The sequence below is a fragment of the Microcaecilia unicolor genome, chromosome 6 (genome assembly GCF_901765095.1).
Source record: "Microcaecilia unicolor chromosome 6, aMicUni1.1, whole genome shotgun sequence".
Classification (NCBI taxonomy): Eukaryota; Metazoa; Chordata; class Amphibia; order Gymnophiona; family Siphonopidae; genus Microcaecilia; species Microcaecilia unicolor.
In genome coordinates, this window is record NC_044036.1 from 265,585,051 (window position 1) to 265,606,267 (window position 21,217).

Genomic DNA, 21,217 nt, shown 5'->3' on the forward strand with positions numbered 1-21,217 from the left:
CACCCATAAAAGCTATGGTAGTGGTGTACAGTTGTGGGAAGTGGATTTTTTGGGGGGGATTTGGGGGGCTCAGCACCCAAAGGAAGGGAGCTATGTATCTGGGAGCTATTAATGAAGTCCACTGCAGTGCCCCCTAGGTTGCCTGGTTGGTGTCCTGGCATGTCAGGGGGACCAGTGCACTACGAATGCTGGCCCCTCCCATGACCAAATGACTTGGATTTGGCCGGGTTTGAGATGGCCGGCATCGGTTTCCATTATCGGCGAAAACCGATGCTGGCCATCTCAAACCCAGCCATCTCTGACATTTGGCCAGCCCCAACCGTATTATCGAAACGAAAGATGGCCGGTTCGGGACACCTCTTTACAGCGCCGGTCTTAGAGATGGCCGCCCATATAGATGGCTGGCGCCATTCGATTATGCCCCTGCACGTGTACTGAGAGTGTATTCAGCACTATATCTTACACATTACTGTCATTCACAGAATATCTTTCATCACTGTGCTTTCTGGCTTTTTGAAAAATAAGCCAGTCAATATTCAGCCCATGACAATCAGTATTTTTTAAAATGCTGACTACTGCAAGCAGAATTAGCCATGGATATTTAGTTCTGGACCATGGAAAGCGAATGGGCTGCGTCAGCATTGCTGCGCGGTAGCAACTAGTGTGACTTAGTAAATGGGGGGGGGGGGGGGGGGGGGTTAGATTGTGAGCCCTCCAGAGACAAGGAAATACCTAGTGTACCTGAATGTAACACTTAACTGGAGAAGACACATGCTAAATCCACAATCCCTTCTGGTGAAGAGAGTCCTTTGTGTACATTATTTATAGCACAGTTCCAGCTTGCTAGGTTAGCATGCCTCCCACAGATACCCCTGCGCCTCTCCCCCCCCCCCCCCCCCCCCCCCCCCAGTAAAAGGGGAAAAGACAAAATGCTGGCCAAATGGCCAATGTTGATGATTTTGGTCTTTGAGTGCAACTTCTTTCATTAAAGACTATGAAGCATATATTTTTGTTTAATTATTTATTTATGCTTGTATCCCAGAATTATCCAACAATGAGTTTTGATTCAATGTGGCTTACATTTAACAGTTGTTAGATATTACATTGATTCAATTAACACGTGAGCTTTGCGTAAGGTGCAGAAAATGAAAATGTTCCCTTTTGCACATTCTTGGAAACGGGAAAGATCATGAGCATCACTGGCACAAGATCAAATGTTTTCCTGTAAAGTGCATTGAGCATTAAGGGCCAGGTTCAGTAAATGGCACCCAAAATTAGGTAACATTATAACCTGCGCTAAGACAGTATTCTGTAAAGGGTGCATAGTAGCTTGGTGCACTTACTGCACCTAACTTTGGTGAAAATGCTTGATCCCAAATGATGGCAGTTGGGCACACAAATCCAAGTTGGCCTTTAACAAAGGCGCGCTAGCATTTTTAGCGTTCGCTAAACACAAGAGATGCCCATATGTTCCTATGGGTGTCTCTAGTGTGAAGCACGCGCTAAACAGAAGTGCACGCTAAAAACGCTATCATACCTTTGTAAAAGACCCCCCATGTGTTCTATAGCATTGTGCCTGATTTCTAGGAATGTCCCTGATCTGCCCATGCTCCTCCCATTGCCATGCTCATTTTGAGTTGCATGCTATGAAATTTAGGCACGCATGTTATAGAGTAGGGCATAGGGCAGATGCGTGCATAACTCCTAATTACTGACAATTAACTAAAATAATTGGTTGTTAGTGCCTAATTGAGGGGTCCTATTATAAAGCACGCTGAAAGATGGCTTGTGGTAATGTAAACGCGAGTTTTGGGCGTGCACCGATCCAATTCTAGCATGCCTGTAAAAAAAGGCCTTTTTGTTATTTTTGACGAAAATGCAGGTGCGGCAAAATGAAAATTACTGCATGTCCATTTTGGGTCTGAGACATACCGCCAGCCATTGACCTAGCGGTAAAGACTCATGCAGTAACCAGGTGGTAATGACCTACGCAAACCAAATGCCACTTGGTGCGCGTCTGTTACACCCAAAAATAAAAAATATTCTTCAGATGTGTGTATCGGACGTGCGCCAAAAATGAAATTACTGCAAGAGCCACACGGTAGCCGGGCAGTAACTCCATTTTGGCACGCGTTGGGCGCACATAGATGCTTACGTGGCTTAGTAAAAGGGCTATTGACTAATTTGAGCAACCTATACAAAATCTGGGGGGGGGGGGGGGGGGGAATGGCTTATAAACAATGCATCAGTAAGCCCATTACGGGCTTACCACATGCTAACTCGGAACTACTGCCGGTCCAACACGGTCACCGGAAATAGTTCTGCCTTGCGTGTGCACCTTTTCCGGTGTGCTTGAAAAAATTTTTTTTATAGCATGGCGCTAACCCAGCAGTAATCAAGCATTACAATGCATTGCCCAGTTAGCGCAGGAGCCCTTACTGCCACCTCAATAGGAGACGGTAAGTCCACCCCCCCACATGGCCACATGGTAAGAGTAATCTTACTGCATGGCCATTTTTAAGGATCTTTTTACCTGCTGTGGGAAAAAGAGCCCTGGCGCTTGGGAAAAATGGCCCCCACTGCTACCACAGGGCCCCTTTTTCCTGCAGCTTAGTAAAAAGACCCCATGACTAGGGGTGGGCATTTAGTGCACTATTAATGCAATAATTTTTTTTTAAATTTTAACTACAATTAAATGTTTAAATCCTGACCAAATTTGTAACTCCCCTCCTTTGTCCAGCATTGCTTTCTCTCCCTGCCTGGCAGTGACATCAGTTGCAAATAGCATGTGGGAATCACTGCCGGAGACCTTATGAATAGACAGCTAAATGTTAAGATAAATACAGGGGGGGGGGGGAGCAGTCAGTAGCAGCAGAAGGAGAGGAGAGAAATGGGTGTCTGTATGTCAGGGGTAACAGGTTCATACACTTGGGTGTATGTTCAGGAGAAGGATGCAGCAGGTGAGGAAAATTGTAGGTAGCTCTATAGAGGGGAGGTGGATCAATGTGCTGTAGGAAGGAAGTGTGTGCATGCAACTTTTCATTATATCCAGCAGGTTTAAAAGATTTCCATGCAGTGGAAGTTTACTAGTATCAAGCCATCTAGCCTAGGGTATGACTAATCATATGATTAAAGTTTTTAATACCACGATTAATTTTGATTACAATTTTTAAGCATTGCCTACCCCTAATTGAATAGCATGTTGTGAAGGATAATCAACCATGCTGGGCACCTGTTCCGAAGGATGTTTGGGTCAACGTAAAAAAAAAAATTGGAAAAGCATGTGCCCAAAATGCAGGCTGTGATTAAGTGCGATCAATCGTGTGAGTAAAATGTTTAATCGTTACCCACCCTAATAATAATGACTTAATGTGATTTAGTTTCCATAATAAATATTTGCTCAACCTAGACAGTGTTCAACTCTTACAGTCCTCTGTATACAAGTAATGCAAAACTATAAAAAGACAATTTTCAAAAATCTGCAGCTAGGTGGAAAGTCTGAGTACTTTCACCTGTAGATTATACCCATTTCAAAGTAGTCAATATTGGAGAAATCTTCCACTAACAATAATAATTGCCTGGACAGACAGCAATCATATACTCAATTAGTCGGTTCAGCATACCATCTAGATATTTCAGTCATAAAGATTATAGTGAGTTTAAGTGCTCAGAAATACTTCAGTGGCCCAAAGTGATATTTCAAACATATCCAGGCATCTATATCTCAATCATTGCATAAGTACATAAGCACCGTCATACCGGGAAAAGACCAAGGGTCCATCAAGCCCAGCATCCTGTCTCTGACAGTGGCCAATCCAGGCTTCAAGAACCCGGCAACCCCCCCCCCCCCCCCAAAAAAAAAAAAAAAATCTTAATAATGTTCAATGGACTTTTCCCTCAGGAATTTGTCCAAACCCCCTTTAAATTCCGTAAAGCCAGCTGCTGTCACTACATTTTCCAGCAACGAGTTCCAGAGTCTGCACCAAGGGCTTCTTTTACAAAGCCGTGCTACCGGTTCTCAGTGCGGCAAGAGAGGAAGGCCATTCAGTTCCTATGGGCTTCCTCTCATTTGCCGCATGGGAATCGCTAGCACGACTTTGTAAAAGAAGCCCTAAGTATATTGTCCATTCAAAAGAGCAGGATACAACATCTTATAATGCAGAAAATCACTTAGCTTAAGCAGAGGTATCCATGGTGAGGTGAGATGAGAAGGTGTCAGTATAGTAATAAAATTGCCTCCAGTAGGATCCAAGTTTCACCATAAGAATGGTTTTCACCAGGGCAGGAATGTGGACAAGCAAAAAGTCCAATTTTTAAAAATGTGGCTTTTCCCATTATTTAAATTAATTTTTTGGATCTTTTCATACAATGTTGTTAAAAAAATATTTTAAACCCATATTAGGGCCTTTTAATGCATGGAAATCAGTTGTGCACATGTTTAATTCATAGCTCCATTTTGCACACACCAAAACTTTTAGGACATCTTAACCAACTGAGGGGTCCTTTTACCAAGCTGAGGTAAAAAGGGCTCTACGGTAGCAGCAGGGGCCGTTTTTCCCTTCACGCCAAGGCCCTTTTTACTGCAGTGAGTAAAAAAGCTCCCCCCAAAATGGCCACGTGGTAAGGTATGATACAAAGTCAATATATCAAAAAATGGTAATGTACATAAAAAGTTCTCCATCTCTATTTCTATTTTCACATGCTCAGTAGCCTTTTTTTTTCCTTTTTGTCCTATAGCTAAATATGGTGGCAACCTTATATGAGGTAGGTATCCAACTTATACGGCACTTTTTTATGTATGTTATCATTTTTTAACTTATTGACTTTGTATCATATTTGCTGTTTTTACGTATTTTTTTACTTTATATTATATTTGTTATTAGTACTTGTTACATATTTGTATTCTCACTTATTTGTTGTATTTTTTACATACATGTATTTATTATGTGTTTTTAACTGTATATGTCATGGTATTTGGGGTCTTTTTTTTTTGTACCCCGCGCTTTCCCACTCATGGCAGGCTCAATGCTGCTTAGGTACTTATTTGTACCTGGGGCAATGGAGGGTTAAGTGACTTGCCCAGAGTCACAAGGAGCTGCCTGTGCCTGCAGTGGGAATTGAACCCAGTTCCCCAGGACCAAAGTCCACCACTCTAACCACTAGGCCACTCCTCCACTTTTTTGCTTTTATATATGTGATTGTGATTGCTTTTTTATATATGTGATTATAATTTTGTTTACTATTTATTGTTTTAGAGCCCGTGACGCAGCTCCTTTGGGCGAAACACAGCCTGTGTCAGGCATTTTCTATTGGGGTGTTTACCCTATAATAAAGATTGATTTGTATTACTGACTGATCTGCTTTGTTTATCTCCACGTTGGATTTTGCAGATCGTCTGCCTTGTTTTTAAGGGAGTGCTAAGGCCAGTTCTTACCTCATCTTAGTCAAGGAACTCCCTAGTTGGCTATTTTGCATTGCAGACTGCTGTGATATGCACTCTAGGGCATCTACAATGATATAATAAGCAATATAATAAAAATAAAATGCTTACAATATATTGTGGCAATTACATTTCCACTGCTTGTACCCCTTGTGCAGACTTTTGAAAGGGAGATGGATGCAGGAAAAATCCATAACTGGCTCTCCTTCATTCTCTTAACAGGAGCTTTGTGTTCTGACCAGATAAGTAACTGTTCATCTGGTCCCTGCCAGAATGGGGCAAGCTGCATGGACTCCGAGAACGGCTACAAGTGTTCGTGCTCTAGAACGCCCCCAATGTACATAGGAACAAACTGCGATCTTCTGTACGATGCCTGCACTTTGGAAACATGTCCCTTCAATAGAACTTGTAGCAGCACCCCTGGAAGCCTGGACTACGAATGCCTTTGCCCCCCTGGTTTCACAGGTGCTGACTGCAGTGTTAACATTAATGAATGCGACAGCAACCCTTGCAGACATCCAAGTGCAAAATGTATTGACCGTGTGAGTGGATATCTTTGCCGGTGCGAAACGGGCTCCAGTACAGAAGCCTGCCAAATGGAAATGCCAGCATGCTTGAGCAATCCCTGTCAAAACAACGCAACTTGTATTGAGGAGATGGGGAACTACACCTGCAGCTGTGACCCGGGCTTCCGTGGAGCCCAGTGTGAAGAAAACATTGATGAATGTGCATCTAGTCCCTGCCAAAATGGGGCGATTTGCATAGACAAGGTGAATGAATATAACTGCTTCTGTGTGCCTGGTTTCCAAGGATTTCAATGTGATATAGATATCAATGAATGTGCATCAAGACCGTGTAAACATAACGGCACCTGTTCCAATGAAATGGATCACTACGTTTGCACCTGTGTTATGGGTTATACAGGTAAGTGTCACATATATGATTGTGGGTATACATTATATTATATCATATGTCCATGCTGTGCTGAGGTTGTCAAACCATTGGGATAAGATTTTAATGCTGCCCTACTGTACTCTCACTTCCCGGCAAAGATCTACTTTTGTAGTATGACGAGGAGACAAAAAAGGAAAAAAAAAGATTGTTTCCCTTAAATATCTTTAAATCATGTTTATAGAGCCATCACACAGACATAAGCTGTATTATAAAAATCCAAAACAGTAAGCATCATCCATTACCAAAAATCATTCAATTCAACATATCCAACAGCATCTTCTTTCATTGGCCCATGGAGATTTTAACAATACCACCCTCCCCATTTTGACACTGCACTAATTAGCTATGGGTAAAAAAAAAAAAAAAGGTCCATGATTCAATTCCACTATGGGAAGTTCAGGATCCTGCTGTGAGCTGTAGGAGTAAGCATGTTCGAAAAACGTTCCCATATTCATTGGAAAATTGTTCCTTGCTCTGAGGTAAGATGTTGAATACCCTTTCTCTCCATCGTTAATAAAGTAATCATCTGCAGGCACCATAGCAATATTGTAGGAACTTCTGCTGCCATCCAAAACAAAAGTATTGACTTTTTCACCAGCAACACTGCTTATTTAAGGAAACCCTTCATGCAAGTGGGGACAGGATAAGCTATTGCATACTTGGGAAAATAAAATATCTGGAGACAAGCATATCCATCTTGATCAATGTTGAGAGATCATATCCAGGTCCCCCTAAATATAACTCTACATTTCTGTTGAAGTTAGCCTCTGTACCAGCTCTACTGCAGCATGATGGTACTTTGCTGTAGAGACATGTATTTTAAAACAGTAAAAAGATAAGCACTTTAAAATAAGTGTGGCACTATAATGGTGATGGAGAAGGGCAAATTCAGTTCTCAATGGTTGTGATCCTGTTGGGCTTTCAGGATATCCACAATGAATATTCATGAGGTGTATATATGCATGCAATGGAGGCAGTTAATGGAAATAGATCTCGTGCATATTCATTGTGGAAATGCTGAAACCCAGACTGGTCTATGGATCTTGAGAACTGTATTTAGGAACCCCTGATGCACTAATAGACTTTCATCTACATAAAACGGACCGTGTTTTCTTTCCTTTTTCTTTATGGTTTGAAGGCAGCAGGAGGGATTTGGTATTTAAGTAGTGCTTTGTGATGAATCCTAGCTGATGGCCTTGTAAATATGCCCTAATAACCATGCAGTCAATCAAATCTTCAGGATATTTATCTATGAATATGTGTAAGATAAATCTCTATGTATTGGGTCTAAAGTATACGCATATTACGGATGACCTAAAAGTGAGATTAGCTGTGGTAACACTGAGGCAGGTTTTGGAAGCCTACCCTTAGCTAACAATAGGGAGTGTGCTGGCTGTTTTGTTCAGTTTTGTGGTGTTGAGATATTTAAAACAGCACACACATGAGGAAAAATAGAGTTGGCCACCAACTCTAGGATTCAAAATTTTAGGAGAAAACTCCCCACTCAGGATCTTCTCTTGTATGTCTTAAATCGCTCCCCTCATACCCTGTGAGTCCAAATGGGGCAGGAGCGATCCCTAGGTACTCCTGTACCACTGGTGTTGTAGTACGGCTCTAGACAGGCAGGAATAACTAGTGGTCACACATGCCCTATTTCGACTCATGGATGGCATGAGAAAAAACTGGGGGAGGGCCTGTCTTAAAGTTTTGAATTGTGGGTTTGATTGAGGAGGACTTGCCAGAAAAAATTAAGGGGTCCTTTTACAAAGGCACGCTGAAAATGGCTTGCGGTAGTGTAGGCGCGGGTTTTGGGTGCATGCCTGTGAAAAAGGCCTTTTATTTTTGGCCAAAAATGGACGTGCAGCAAAATCAAAATTGCCGCACATCCATTTTAGTTCTGAGACCTTACCGCCAGCCATTGACCTAGCAGTAAAGAATCAGGGTGGTAATGACCTATGCGCGTTAAATGCCACTTGGCACGCATCTGTTCCGCGTGTCCGAAAATAAAAAATATTTTTCAGACGAGCGTATCGGATGTGCGCCAAAAATGAAATTATCGCAAGAACCACACGATAGTCGGGCGGTAACTCCATTTTGGCGCATGTAGATGCTTATGCAGCTTAGTAAAAGGACCCCTTAAAGAAAAAAATCAATTTTCTTTTGTATTCTCATTGCTGCAATGGATGTATTTTCCTTTTAAAAGTTCCTGTTTATATTCTGTTCATTGTATTAGGCAGGAGCAGATCATTTTGGTGAAAACCTTTCTAGCAGACCTGTACTGGCACTTGAACAAATTCTGTTGCATATTCACGGGGACTGTGAGCTACTCTAATTGGACCTGGCAGAGAGGGTCAGGGGTCAGCAGAGGTGCATCCTAACTATGTTGCAGACAAATTGGGAAAGGGATAAGCTGTCGCTATTTCAGATTTAATTTTAGTTTGAAGATCAGTGCAGAGGTTCAAGTTGATTAGTTAAAATCTGAGATTACAACTAGGGCTGTACTGAATATTCGTATTCAATTTGATTCGACCCCGAATCGTGTCCCAAATACATTATTCGTATTCGGCCAAATAGTGATTTAAATTCGAATACAAATAATCTGGGGCTGTACTGTGCTAAACCCTATTGAAATAAACACTTGACTTCTGATTTCATGTTGCTTCTTTTATTATTTATGTTAAAGCTCAATACCCATTATTCGTATTTGGTATCCGTATTTGGCCAAATAATATTTTCATTATTTGTATTCAAATAGTAAAATATGCTATTCAGTATAGCTCTAATTACAACGGCCTCCGATTTGAGACTCGGCTAGATTTTTCTCTTTCTTTGAGAGTGCTTCAGTATTTTTCATTGCCAGCTCCATTGGACCCTCGTACCCTGGTCAACTCGTTTAGTCGCCAGTAACAATAACATTTACTCTGTGCTTCTCTTGCCCAAAGAAAAGGGGGTGAGATGCACCCATCAAACATATAAGATGTTCCCAAAGAGCTCCACTCGCAAGCTTTTTGTGAGAAGCTATTCTGAAGGCTGCAGTGCCTCGTTCTTCACTCCAGCGCTGTGACTGTGAGTTAATCTTCTTTCCCACACACCCCCTGGTACTGACTGGCGCATGATCTCTTTTTTTGGTCTACCCAGTGCTTGCATATATTTGAAGAGTTCCACTTGTGAGGGGCACCATGCTAGGCCAAAAATTCTGCAGAGGGAAGGCGAAAAAGGCAGATGATAAATTCATTTTTACAAGTTGCCCATGTCATTAAGAAAAAGCTGCATCCCACCTGTGAATTTATGCTTTAAGTTCACAGTTTTGACTAGCTTTGTTTCAAGCTTTCATTTAGCAAATTAGTACCAGGATGTTTTGCTTAGTGTGAAACAGGAAAGGAAATATTTGAATACTCAATATTGGTGCAAATGCAGCAGTGTAATATTAATTAGTTTCAGTTTTTAATTGCACTCCTCATTTACATTGCTGAGTGCTCCCTCCAGTATGCCCTCTTTGTCAGACTTCTCTGAAGAGGTTTCACAGCTCAATAGTCAAATTCTCAACCAAGGGGACAAATATTAAAGTGAAGGCAGGAATCATGGGGACAGTTCTCCACTTCTTCCTTTCCCTACTAGTTTAAAACTTTGTTTTTAACTTATGGGTCATGCTGTTGATGAGAACGCATGAGCTTTTGAAAGCTCTGCACAGTAGAATACATTTGAAAATACTAGATACTTAGCTGTTACCTTGAATGGTGTGGTGATGAGTTTAATTCATGTTACTGGGGTGAAGGAGTAGCCTAGTGGTTAAAGGAGCAAGCTAAGAACCAGGGAAACCAAGATTCAAATGCCTTTTCTCTCACTGATGTGTCTTCTAACCATGTGCCAGGTCAAACTTAGGCAGTGGCGGCCCTACCATTAGGCCACCTGTGGTGGCGCTCTTCAGGGAATGGCATATCCCCCCACACTGGCCGCAGTCTGGCATCTCCCCCCTTCCTTCTTCAATCCCCTTCTCCGAGCCTACCTTTGTTTATTAAAAATTGGAGGCGGCAGCGATTCCCATTGGTTGCCCTGTCACCGGCATTGGCCTCTTCTCTCTACTGCAGCCCACCTCTGACATGAACTGTTTCCTCAGAGGTGGGCTGCAGTAGAAAGAAGAGGCCAGTGCTGGTGGCAGGGCAGCCACAGTCATCTTTTGGAAAACAAAGGTAGGCTTGGGGAATAGGGTTGAAGAAGGAAGGGGGTAGAATCCAGACCACGTCTGGCGTGGAGGGGGCACCATCTCAGCTCTCGCCTCAGGCGGCAATGGCCTTTGGCTGCCTCTGAACTTAGGGCATCATTTACTGAGCTTTATTAATGAACATTAACACACATTAATTACAGTTAGTGAAATACATGGAGGATAACTTTATGAAGCTTTTTCCCTGCATGTAAAGCCTGTTTTAACTTCAGAAAATGCCTTTTATAAAATTGATTGGCAATCTATGTACTTATAAATACACAGGGTGATGAGACAGCATGCACTTAAAGGCTTGCTGCATGTAGGCATTCTCGGATGGACAATCTGGGCACAGTTGAGGCAGAGTTGCAAAGTAGACACATATTTTATAAAATGAACAAATACATGCATAGAGTACATGCACATATTTACATCAGCAGAGCTGCTTGTGTTGCCTTTCTTGGACTGCTCATATCAGGCCTCTAGTTAGTAACTAGGCCCCACTGAGAATCAGGATATGGATTTGATTAATCAATGGGGCTTGCACTGTTTAACACACATTAAATTGCTAACATAGTTTAGCAAAATTAGGGCTTAAATTATAAACTGTCTTGGGAAGCGATCCAACTAACCATAGCTGAATTTAGCACCCCTTAGTTCAAAGCTCACTTTTATTTGATACACTTCAAATCAATGATACATCTTGAGCTGTGATTTGGAAAAGTGAGTAATTCTAAAATGGAAATGAAAATCTTTCTAAATTTTTCATTCCATTTTGATCATTTTGTTACCAGAGTAATTTTTAAATGGTTAAATACTGGACCCAGTTGAAGGTCCAAGGTGTCTCTCATGCTTTTTCTAAGCTGTATTGTGTAGGGGGTGGGGCTGGAGCAAGTCCTGACTAGGTTGTAAATTTTTTTTTAAACTGCTAAATTTGGTGGAAGTTTTCACAAAATCAATGCAGCAATGTTAGGGGGTTGTCTAGCAAATTTGCACAATTACCTAGGCATTTCTTTTACTGTAGAATATGTTGAGTGGCCTTTTTAGGGCGAGCAGGTGGTATACAGAGGGGCTCATTTTCAAGAGAAAAATGTCCAAAAAGTGGCATAAATCTGCATTTGGATGTTTTTCTCACAAAAACATCCAAATTGGTAGACTTTTTTCTATGAAGCCCATCAGAAGTGAATTCAAATCACAAGTGGACGTGTCAAAGGCATGTTAAGGGCAGGATCTTCTGCCATAATGTAACAAAACAAAAAAATATCCAGGGCCATAAGTTGGACATTTTGGTCTAGACATGTTTTATTAATGAATAAGCCACATAAAAGTGCCCTAAATGACCAGATGACCTCTGGAGAGAATCAGGGATGACCTCCCCTTACTCCCCCAGTACTCACTAACCCCCTCCCACTCCCCAAAAATGTGATTAAAAACATTACTTGCCAGCCTTGGATGTTATAACTCAGGTCCATTAGAGCAGCATGCAGGACCCTGGAATAGTCTAGGGGTGAATGCAGTGCACTGCAGATAGGTAGACCCAGGTCCATACCTGTCCCTCCTTTTACATTTGTGGTGGAAACTGTGAGCCCTTCAAAACTCACCAGATGCCTACTGTACCCACATATAGGTGCCCCTTTTACGCAAAAGGGCTATTGTAGTGATGCACAGTTGGAGGTATTGGGTTTTGGGGGGCTCAGCAATGGTGAGATGTGTACCTGGGAGCATTTATTTGAAGTACACTGCAGTGTCCCCTAGGGTGCCCCATTGCTGTCCTGGGATGTCTGTGTGGCCAATCTACTAAGAATGCTGGCTCCTCCTACATCCCAATGGCTTGAATTTGTGCGTTTTTCACGTGGACTTTTTTTTTTCCGAAAATGGACCAAAACGATAAACGCACAGAGCACAAAAACATCTAACAAATAGCCATTTTCGGAAAAAAAAGATATTTTCTGTTTTGAAAATGGCTGTATTCCCCACTTGAATTTTAGACGTTTGGTTGGTCTTAGACATCATATCAAAAATGCCCCTCAGAGTCTTATAATAAAAGAAAAACAGAACTTAGTTAAAGGTAGATGGGTATAATAGCATCTGTGTTTACTTCTGTTATTGTAGTGGATGGAGACAAGTGGGGGAAATTACATGCATACATTTCTCACTGACACTTCTGGGAATGCCTTGAGCTGCTAAATCTCACTAGTTAGTGAAGCGATATTTAGATGCTCTACATGGGAACTCTAACAAGGCTTTTCACTGACTAACTGTGGTATTAGGCAGATGGATCCCTTTAGAAAGCTGCTTTTTTCATGCCTATTCTTTCTGTATCACCAAAATCCGTTGTCTGACCAAATCCAGCCCCAACAACAACAAACTTACACCTGATCTGAAGAAAGTGTAAATTGGAGCATTCACTCTATGCACATATGTGTGTATTTAATAAACTGAGTGTACATGGCAACTATGCCTCCAGGAATGCCTATAGCCAGATGGCTTTCCATTTTTCTTTACCATGGCTATGCAGTTGCACAGTAAGCCCTTTTCTGTGTGTACAACATGCTTCACAAGCAGAAAAAGTTTTATAAACTTTTTCCGCTTGTGGTGGTGGTGGAATTGAGTGGAATGGAGGAGCAGCCGAATGGTTAGGGAAGCCAGGGTTCAAATCCCACTGCAGTTCCTTGTGATCTTGGGCAAGTCACTAAACCCTCACTACCTGAATGGCCAAACTTTGACTGTGAGCCCTCAGGGAACAAGAAAACACCCCTACTGTACCTGAATGTAACTTGCTGTGAGCTAAATCCAAAATACCTACCCTTGCTCATGAGCTGATCTCTATGCTAGCATGAAATAATGGTGTGTGTTTTCATTCCTAAGGTTTGAACTGTGAAACTGAAATAGATGAGTGTGAATCAGATCCGTGCCACAATGCTGGTACATGCAATGACCACGTGGGCTTTTATACCTGTACCTGCCCTGTAGGTTACGAGGGAACACATTGTGAGGTGGATATAGATGAATGTGAAAGCCAGCCATGTGAAAATGGAGGGAACTGCAAGGATCTCATCAATAAGTAAGGAGTTATTTCTTTCACTCTAGCGCAGATTGAGTTCTTCATTTCAGGCTATCTCCCTTTCGCTTCAGGTCACAGAGTACTTATTGTTAAATTTCCTAAATGTTACAGAAGTCATTTTAGAAGTCAGAAAACAATAAGGCAGGGAGTCTGCCAAATCCAACATAGACAATATAAGACAGGGGAGCAGATCATATAAGAAAATTTTTAATGAAGTAAAATGCTCCGAGGTTAACAATGGCTGTGTTTCGCCAATAATATTGGATGCATCAGGGGCAGAATACACCACCTGGTGTACACAGTACACTTCACCTAGTCTGGTCCAGCAAAGTAAAACAATGTAGTCACTGTTTGTTCATGCACCTGGAGGCATGTGAACTGCGCATTTAGACCTGGGGCCCACCAGTGAATGGAGAGGGAATTGGTGTTAGACTCCTTAGCTAGAAGCCCAAGTTATTTCACTCTGCTTCTTAATTGTCTGCTCTTCTAGTTTTGTGAAATTTGAAATTGTACATGTATTTTCAAACACTTATGTATTTGTATTGGATGGTTGGTACATACACATGTATGTGTCCTGTATGATGCTGGGTGTTTTTTTTTTTTTACAGTATGTATCTTTGTTAAGTGGCAGCAAATAACATATATTTCCCAGAGTCTTTTGTAAAATATGCAGTGAACTGTGAATGTCCTAACCTGGATCCTGGATGTCCCAATTCCTAATGTCAGGCTTCATACTTAGCATATAGGGTTTTGCTGTTTAAAAGTTTGTACTGAGACTATTTGCATGGATGGAATTCATAGATTCATGCATATTTCTTAGTACAGATTAAGGGGCCCTTTTATTAAACTGAAGTAACAAAAAAGGCTTAGCATATCCTAATGCTGGACTTTCCCACGTGCTAAGCCCATTTTTACCACAGCTATAAAATAAGCCTTTTAAATTTTTGCTGATCCCATACAAATTTTTCCATTAGCGTGCAGGATTACAGGAGCACTTATTAGCTTCTATTTAGGAGATGGTAAATACTCCTGCATTAACCAGTTATGCAAACACACTAGCTGGCTAGTACTTCCACACCCATTTCCCACCCTGCAACACGCCCAAAAAACAATTCCCAAAAATATGTAGCACTTGATTAGTGCACGCAAACAGAGAAATAACTGCAGGACTCTTAGTGCGTCCTGCATTAGACCTTTTTTTTAGGGGCCCTTGTACTAAAGAGCTGCCGTGCGGCAACCCAGAACTACTGCCAGCCCAACGCTGCCACCGGTGGTAGTTCTGCCTCAAGTGCGTGACATTCCCAGCGCTACGGAAAATTATTCCATGGTTTCTAGTGTGGTGCTAACCTGGTGATAATCGTGCAGTGCCACATGCTGCCCGGTTACCACATGGCAGTAAGTGCTCACCCCCCCCCCCCCCCCACATGGTCACATGGTAAGAATAATATTACCACACAGCCATGTCTTTTTCAGGGGATTTTTACCCGCTGCAGTAAAAAGGGCCCTGGTGCGCGGCAAAAATGGCCCCTGCCACTACTGCAGAGCACTTTATATCGCAGCTTGGTAAAAGGACCCCTTAGTACATTAAGCCTGCCTGAGGACTTGGCTCACCTCAGTAAAAGGGCTCCCAATGGAAGTATCAGAACTTCCAGAACAATAGCAGCTATCACTAAGTAGAGCTGACCAGCTTTTACACTGTAATGGATTTTAAGCCTCAGTGCCAGACTTAAGTTTTTGAAATTTTGTGTTCTGACAAGTAATTAATGATGATTTATTTATTTATTTATTTATTTATTTATTTATTTATTTGTTGCATTTTTATCCCACATTTTCCCACCCATTTGCAGGCTCAATGTGGCTTACAATGATGCATTGACTAGACCAGTGCTTCTCAACCCAGTCAGTTGGGTTTTCAGGATATCCATAATAAATATGCATGAGAGAAATTTGCATGTACTGCCTCCTTTTACATGCAAATTTACCTCATGCATATTCATTGTGGATATCCTGAAAAGCTGACTGGCTGGGTGTGCCCCAAGCACTGGACTAGGCTACTGTAAGATGTGCCAAATTTTCTCAAAGTCCATTTATAATAGTCCCAGTATAGATTTGCTGAGGTTTTTAAACTGCTGTTTGTCAATTGAAACCACTAAGAAATGCATTGCTGGCTTATTTCAGGTATCAATGTGACTGCAGTGACACAGGCTTTACAGGCAAGAACTGTGAGATAGATATCCTGGAATGTGCCTCTGGACCATGTCTGAACAATGCCACCTGTGTAGAAGGAGTTAAGAACTACACCTGTGTCTGCTGGCCAGGTCAGGTCACAATAATATCAAACTGAGAGCCCCTTTTACAAAGTACCGCCGGGCTACCGCTGCAGCCCGGCGGTAGTTCCCACCCCCCAGTGCACCGTCATATCTGGTACTACAAATATATATTTATTTTTGTAGCGCCAGTGTGTACCCAGCGGTAATTGGGCAATGTCACATGCTGTCCAGTTACCGCCAGGTTAGCGTGGGAGCCCTTACCGCCACCTCAATAGGTGGCGGTAAGGGCTCGCCCTCGAAATGGCCACACGGCAAGTGCTTCACTTGCCGCACGGCCATTTCTTTAAAAAAAGAAAGACCTACCTTTAACCTGCTGCGGTAAAAGGGGGGCCTCGGAGTGCATCAAAAACACATGCTGACGCCAGTGTAGGCCCCTTTTTGCCAAGTTTTTTTGTTTTGTTACATTCGTACCCCGCACTTTCCCACTCATGGCAGGCTCAATGTGGTGGGCAATGGAGGGTTAAGTGACTTGCCCAGAGTCACCAGGAGCTGCCTGTACCGGGAATTGAACTCAGTTCCTCAGGACCAAAGTCCACCACCCTAACCACTAGGCCACTCCTCCACTTAAAAGGGGCCCTGAGTGTTCTGTCAGATCAGTGACAACATAAGCTGAAACATAAAATGTTTTCTTTCATATAATGATGAAAGGTAACACTGAATGGTAACGGTCTCCCCATAGGTTATACAGGTGAGCAGTGTGGCATCGATAAAGATGAATGTATAGCGGGACCCTGCCAGAATGGAGCAGAGTGTTTAGAAAGATCCAATCAAGCTTACTATGGGGCTCTGCCAGAATTCAGCAGCAAGTTCAGCTATATGGAGGCTGCGGGCTACCTCTGTCGATGCCAACCAGGATTCACAGGTGAGAAAAGTCCATCGACATTCCTTTAGGAACCCTTTTACTAAGCTGCGATAAAAAAGGGCCCTGCGCTAGCGGCGGGGGACGTTTTTGCCACGTGTCGAGGCCCTTTTTACCGAAGCAGGCATAAAGGCCAAAAAAAGAAAGGGCCATGCAGCAAGATTTCACTTACCGTGTGGCCATGTGGGAGGGAGCACTTACCACCATCCACTGAGGTTGTGATAAGGGTTTCCATGCTAACCCAGCGGTAACTGGATAGCATGTGGTGCTGCCCGACTACCACCAGGTTAGCGCCTGTGGAAATATTTTTCGATTATTTATGCTAGCACTGGAAATGGCGCGTGCTGGGGGTGGAAATACCGCTGGCACCTGCATTGGGCTGGTGGTAACTCCAGATTGGCACATGGTAAGCCCGCGGTGGGCTTACTGCCGATTTGTAAAAAGGCCCCTTTAGTGACTTGATCATTGGCTTGAGAGAGATAACGTGGAATGATGCAGAAAAGAAAATAGACCATTGGTAGTAGACGCACGGTGTTTTCTTTGGCTGGAACAGAACAGGTATTCTCTTTGCACCTACGCTTCAGCCTTGGAAGAAAGAACACAACAGTTGAGACTACAGTTGACAATTTAGCAGTTTCATGATACCGTTGGTGAATTCAGTTTGCCATTGAACTACTAATGCCACTAATAGTCCGTTCACAGTTTAGCATAATTAGGAATGGATTTAGAGGTTTCTGACTAGAATGAAGAAGGGAGTGACTGTATTTTATTATTCTCAGGGGAAAACTGCTCATCAAATATCGATGAGTGTGGATCCCATCCTTGCCAAAATGGAGGTAGCTGTGAGGATTTGATCAATGGATTCCATTGCCATTGCGCACTTGGCTTTACAGGTAAGGCATTTATTTAATGTCTGGAAGTGATTGATAATGACATTGTTCTAGTATAATGATCCGAAGTTAGCATACAGCAAAATGGAGCTTTGGCACTGCCAACATGCTTTGCATTCTACTCCGTTACAGTAAATCATGGCTTTCATCTGAAACCAATGAACTGGTACAGATTAATACAACGTATTACTATAATCCTTTGGGGAACTGTTTTATAACTGCCCTCAATTATTAGATGTAGACATGCACTCTTCACTTCATGCACTTTTACCTTCACCATAAAGCACCCCATAGATAAAGGGACCCTCACATTTTCCAATACTACACACATATTTCTCCTCAGAAAAGAAAAGTATGAGTGTAAAAGCAAAGTCTTTTTAAGTCTACCTCCAGGAACAAACAAAATTAGAGAGGTAAGATGACAACTTAAATATGGCTTGTATTAGTGAAACAGTGCTAGTAAAGGGTAATCTGGGATCCAGTGACTATAATTTAGTGTATGGGTATGCAGGTTTTTAAAAATGTTGCTTTCTTTTCATTTTTAACTCATTTTAGTGTGTGTTTAGCACAATTTAACAAATACAAACAGACAGAAACCACATGCATTTTTAAATTTTATTTCATTTTGAAAATGGCAAAACAAAACAGATTATTTCTGTGTAATTTTCAAACTAAGCAGGAACAAGAGGAGTGGGAATGAGCACACTGATGAACCAGGATGACAACAGCAAGTCCTTTATTAAAACTGTGGATAAGTGACAAAAATGTAAACACAACACGGGCCGTGTTTCAGCTGTACAGCCTTCCTCAGGAGTCTTTGTGATACAGTGATATGCGTACACACGTTGGGTACCAAGTCACACAGAAGACAAGAGATCATCTCTCTAAACGCTAGCGATCACAATTATCAGATGCCGCTGTAGCCAGAGTATGAATGATCTTAAACCCAGCTGTTCAATCACTAACAGGCTTATTTTCAAAAGAGAAGGGCACCCAACTTTCGACACAAATCGCAAGGTGGGCGTCCTTCTTACAGGGTCGCCCAAATCGGCATACTCGAAAGCCGATTTTGGGCGCCCTCAACTGCTTTCTGTCGTGGGGATGACCAAAGTTCACGGGGGCGTGTCGGAAGCATGGCGAAGGTGGGACTGGGGCGTGCCTAACACATGGGCGTCCTCGACCCATAATGGAAAAAAAGAAGGGCGTCCCTGACGCACACTTGGATGACTTTACCTGGTCCTTTTTTTCTTACGACCAAGCCACAAAAATATGACCTAAATGACCAGATGACCACCGGAGGGAATCGGGGATGACCTCCCCTTACTCCCCCAGTGGTCACTAACCCCCTCCCACCCTCAAAAATTTTTTTTATAAAATATAATATACCCAGCTCCATGACAGCAGTATGCAGGTCCCTGGAGCAGTTGTAATGGGTACAGTGCACTTCAGGCAGGCGGACCCAGGCCCATCCCCCCCCCTACCTGTTACACTTGTGGTGGTAAATGTGAGCCTTCAAAACCCACCAGAAACCTACTGTACCAACATGTAGGTGCCCCCCTTCACCCGTAAGGGCTATGGTAGTGGTGTACAGTTGTGTGGAGTGGGTTTTGGGGGGCTCAGCAGACAAGGTAAGGGAGCTATGCACCTGGGAGCAATTTCTGAAGTTCACTGCAGTGCCCCCTAGGGTGCCAGGTTGGTATCTTGGCATGTGAGAGGGACCAGTGCACTACAAATGCTGGCTCCTCCCACGACCAAATGGCTTGGATTTGGTCATTTCTGAGATGGGCGTCCTCAGTTTCCATTATCGCCGAAAATCAGGGATGACCATCTCTAAGGATGACCATCTCTAAGGTTGACCTAAATTTTGCGATTTGGGCGTCCACGACCGTATTATCGAAATGAAAGACGGACGCCCATCTTGTTTCGATAATACGGGTTTCCCTGCCCCTCCGCCAGGACGTCCTGCGAGGATGTCCTCAGGAAAACGTGGGCGCCCCTTTCGTTTATGCCCCTCCACATCACTTTATAACATTCAATCCAAAACTTCTTTTTGTATTCCAACCATATGAAACTTTATTCTTTATATGTAGAAAATTCTTTTGAGCTTATATCTTCATGCTTTAAAACATCTTCCAGCTTATTGAACTTATAAGTAATGGGATGTTATAGATTAGAGGGGGGAGGAGAGGGAAGGGGGAGGAAGGAATGAAAAAGGAGGGGGGATTTTTTTTTGGGGGGGGGGGAGGAGGGAGAGGAGCGGGGGTGAAAATTGAAAACTTTACTTGTTGTAAGAAATGCCTTGTTTATTGTTACTTGGTTCAATAAAAATGATTTAAACATAAAACATCTTACAGCTTTGATTTGTATCACAAATCTTCCAACAAACACTGCATAAAACGCAGAACATGGACACCTCCACCTACATGTGGCATGTTTCGCAATTCGCTGCCTCAGGGTGTGGTCCAATATTCAACTAAAGAGTAGAACATACGATCAGCCTACTTTAATTACTATTATTGGTCAGAAAACATTTCAAAACAAGTCACATACCTCAAGTACATAGCATCTTCTCCAATTGCATCGGTGTCTGCCATCTTTGTGCTTGTTCCACCCATGTGTACTGCTACGTAGCCAGAGTAACATTGATCCGAACATGCTGGCTTCAGTGGCATCTGATAATTGTAATCGCTACAATCAACTAGTATTTAGAGAGATGATCTCTTGTCTTCTACTTGACTTGGTACCCAATGTGTTTATGCCAAAACACGGCCCATGTTGGGTCTACGTATTTGTCACTTATCCATGGTTTTAATAAAGGACTTGCTATTGTCATCCTAGTTCATCAGTGTGGTCATTCCCAATCCTCTTATTCCTGCCTGGCTTTGTTTGTGGGAGTGCTTTGGTCCATTGCAGTGCCTGATTAGCAAACTGAAGCACGTTTTTGGACCAGAACTGCATAGTAGTACAACAAGTCTCCTGAGCCAAGAGAGCAAATTATTACATTAAAGAAGAGTTTTAGGTGAAGAAGATTTAAATCATACAGAGGAGCCACAGAACTACAATAAAAACTGCAAATTCATGAAAGGAAGAAAATGAAGAGACCACAATGGTTCACCAGAGTAAGAAAAAAAAATTAAGAGCAAAAAGGAGTTAAGAAATATAGACAGACAGATGGAGGAGGAGAAACAAGGGGAGGCAGGAAGAAGGCTGGAAAGGTTGTACGGTTCAATCAAGGAAGAAGGTGAATAAGTCTTATATATTTAAAATATGACTAAGTGAAAAGAGGAGGGTATCTGCTGGCCTCCTTCTTGTGCCTCAGGAACCTCTCCAGTGGCGGCCTCAATCCTGGGAAATATACCCCAGCGCTCTCCCCAGATCCCCAGGAAGCCCTCTCAAAGCTCCAGGCCAAAATATAGTGCACAAATGCTGTTTATTCATTCATATAAGTCACAATGAGTTACTGATCATAGACTGTTCCT

At 42.5% G+C, this 21,217-nt stretch overlaps 1 protein-coding gene across 1 annotated transcript in view; it reads left to right on the forward strand.

Moving 5' to 3' along the window:
- Positions 1 to 21,217, forward strand: part of CRB2 (crumbs cell polarity complex component 2) — a 189,755-nt gene that overhangs the window by 83,813 nt on the left and 84,725 nt on the right. The window contains exons 2-6 of the mRNA XM_030207351.1: positions 5,663 to 6,364; positions 13,464 to 13,659; positions 15,838 to 15,977; positions 16,669 to 16,851; positions 17,628 to 17,741. Coding sequence (XP_030063211.1) covers positions 5,663 to 6,364; positions 13,464 to 13,659; positions 15,838 to 15,977; positions 16,669 to 16,851; positions 17,628 to 17,741 — 1,335 coding nt within the window. The remainder of the gene's footprint in view (positions 1 to 5,662; positions 6,365 to 13,463; positions 13,660 to 15,837; positions 15,978 to 16,668; positions 16,852 to 17,627; positions 17,742 to 21,217) is intronic.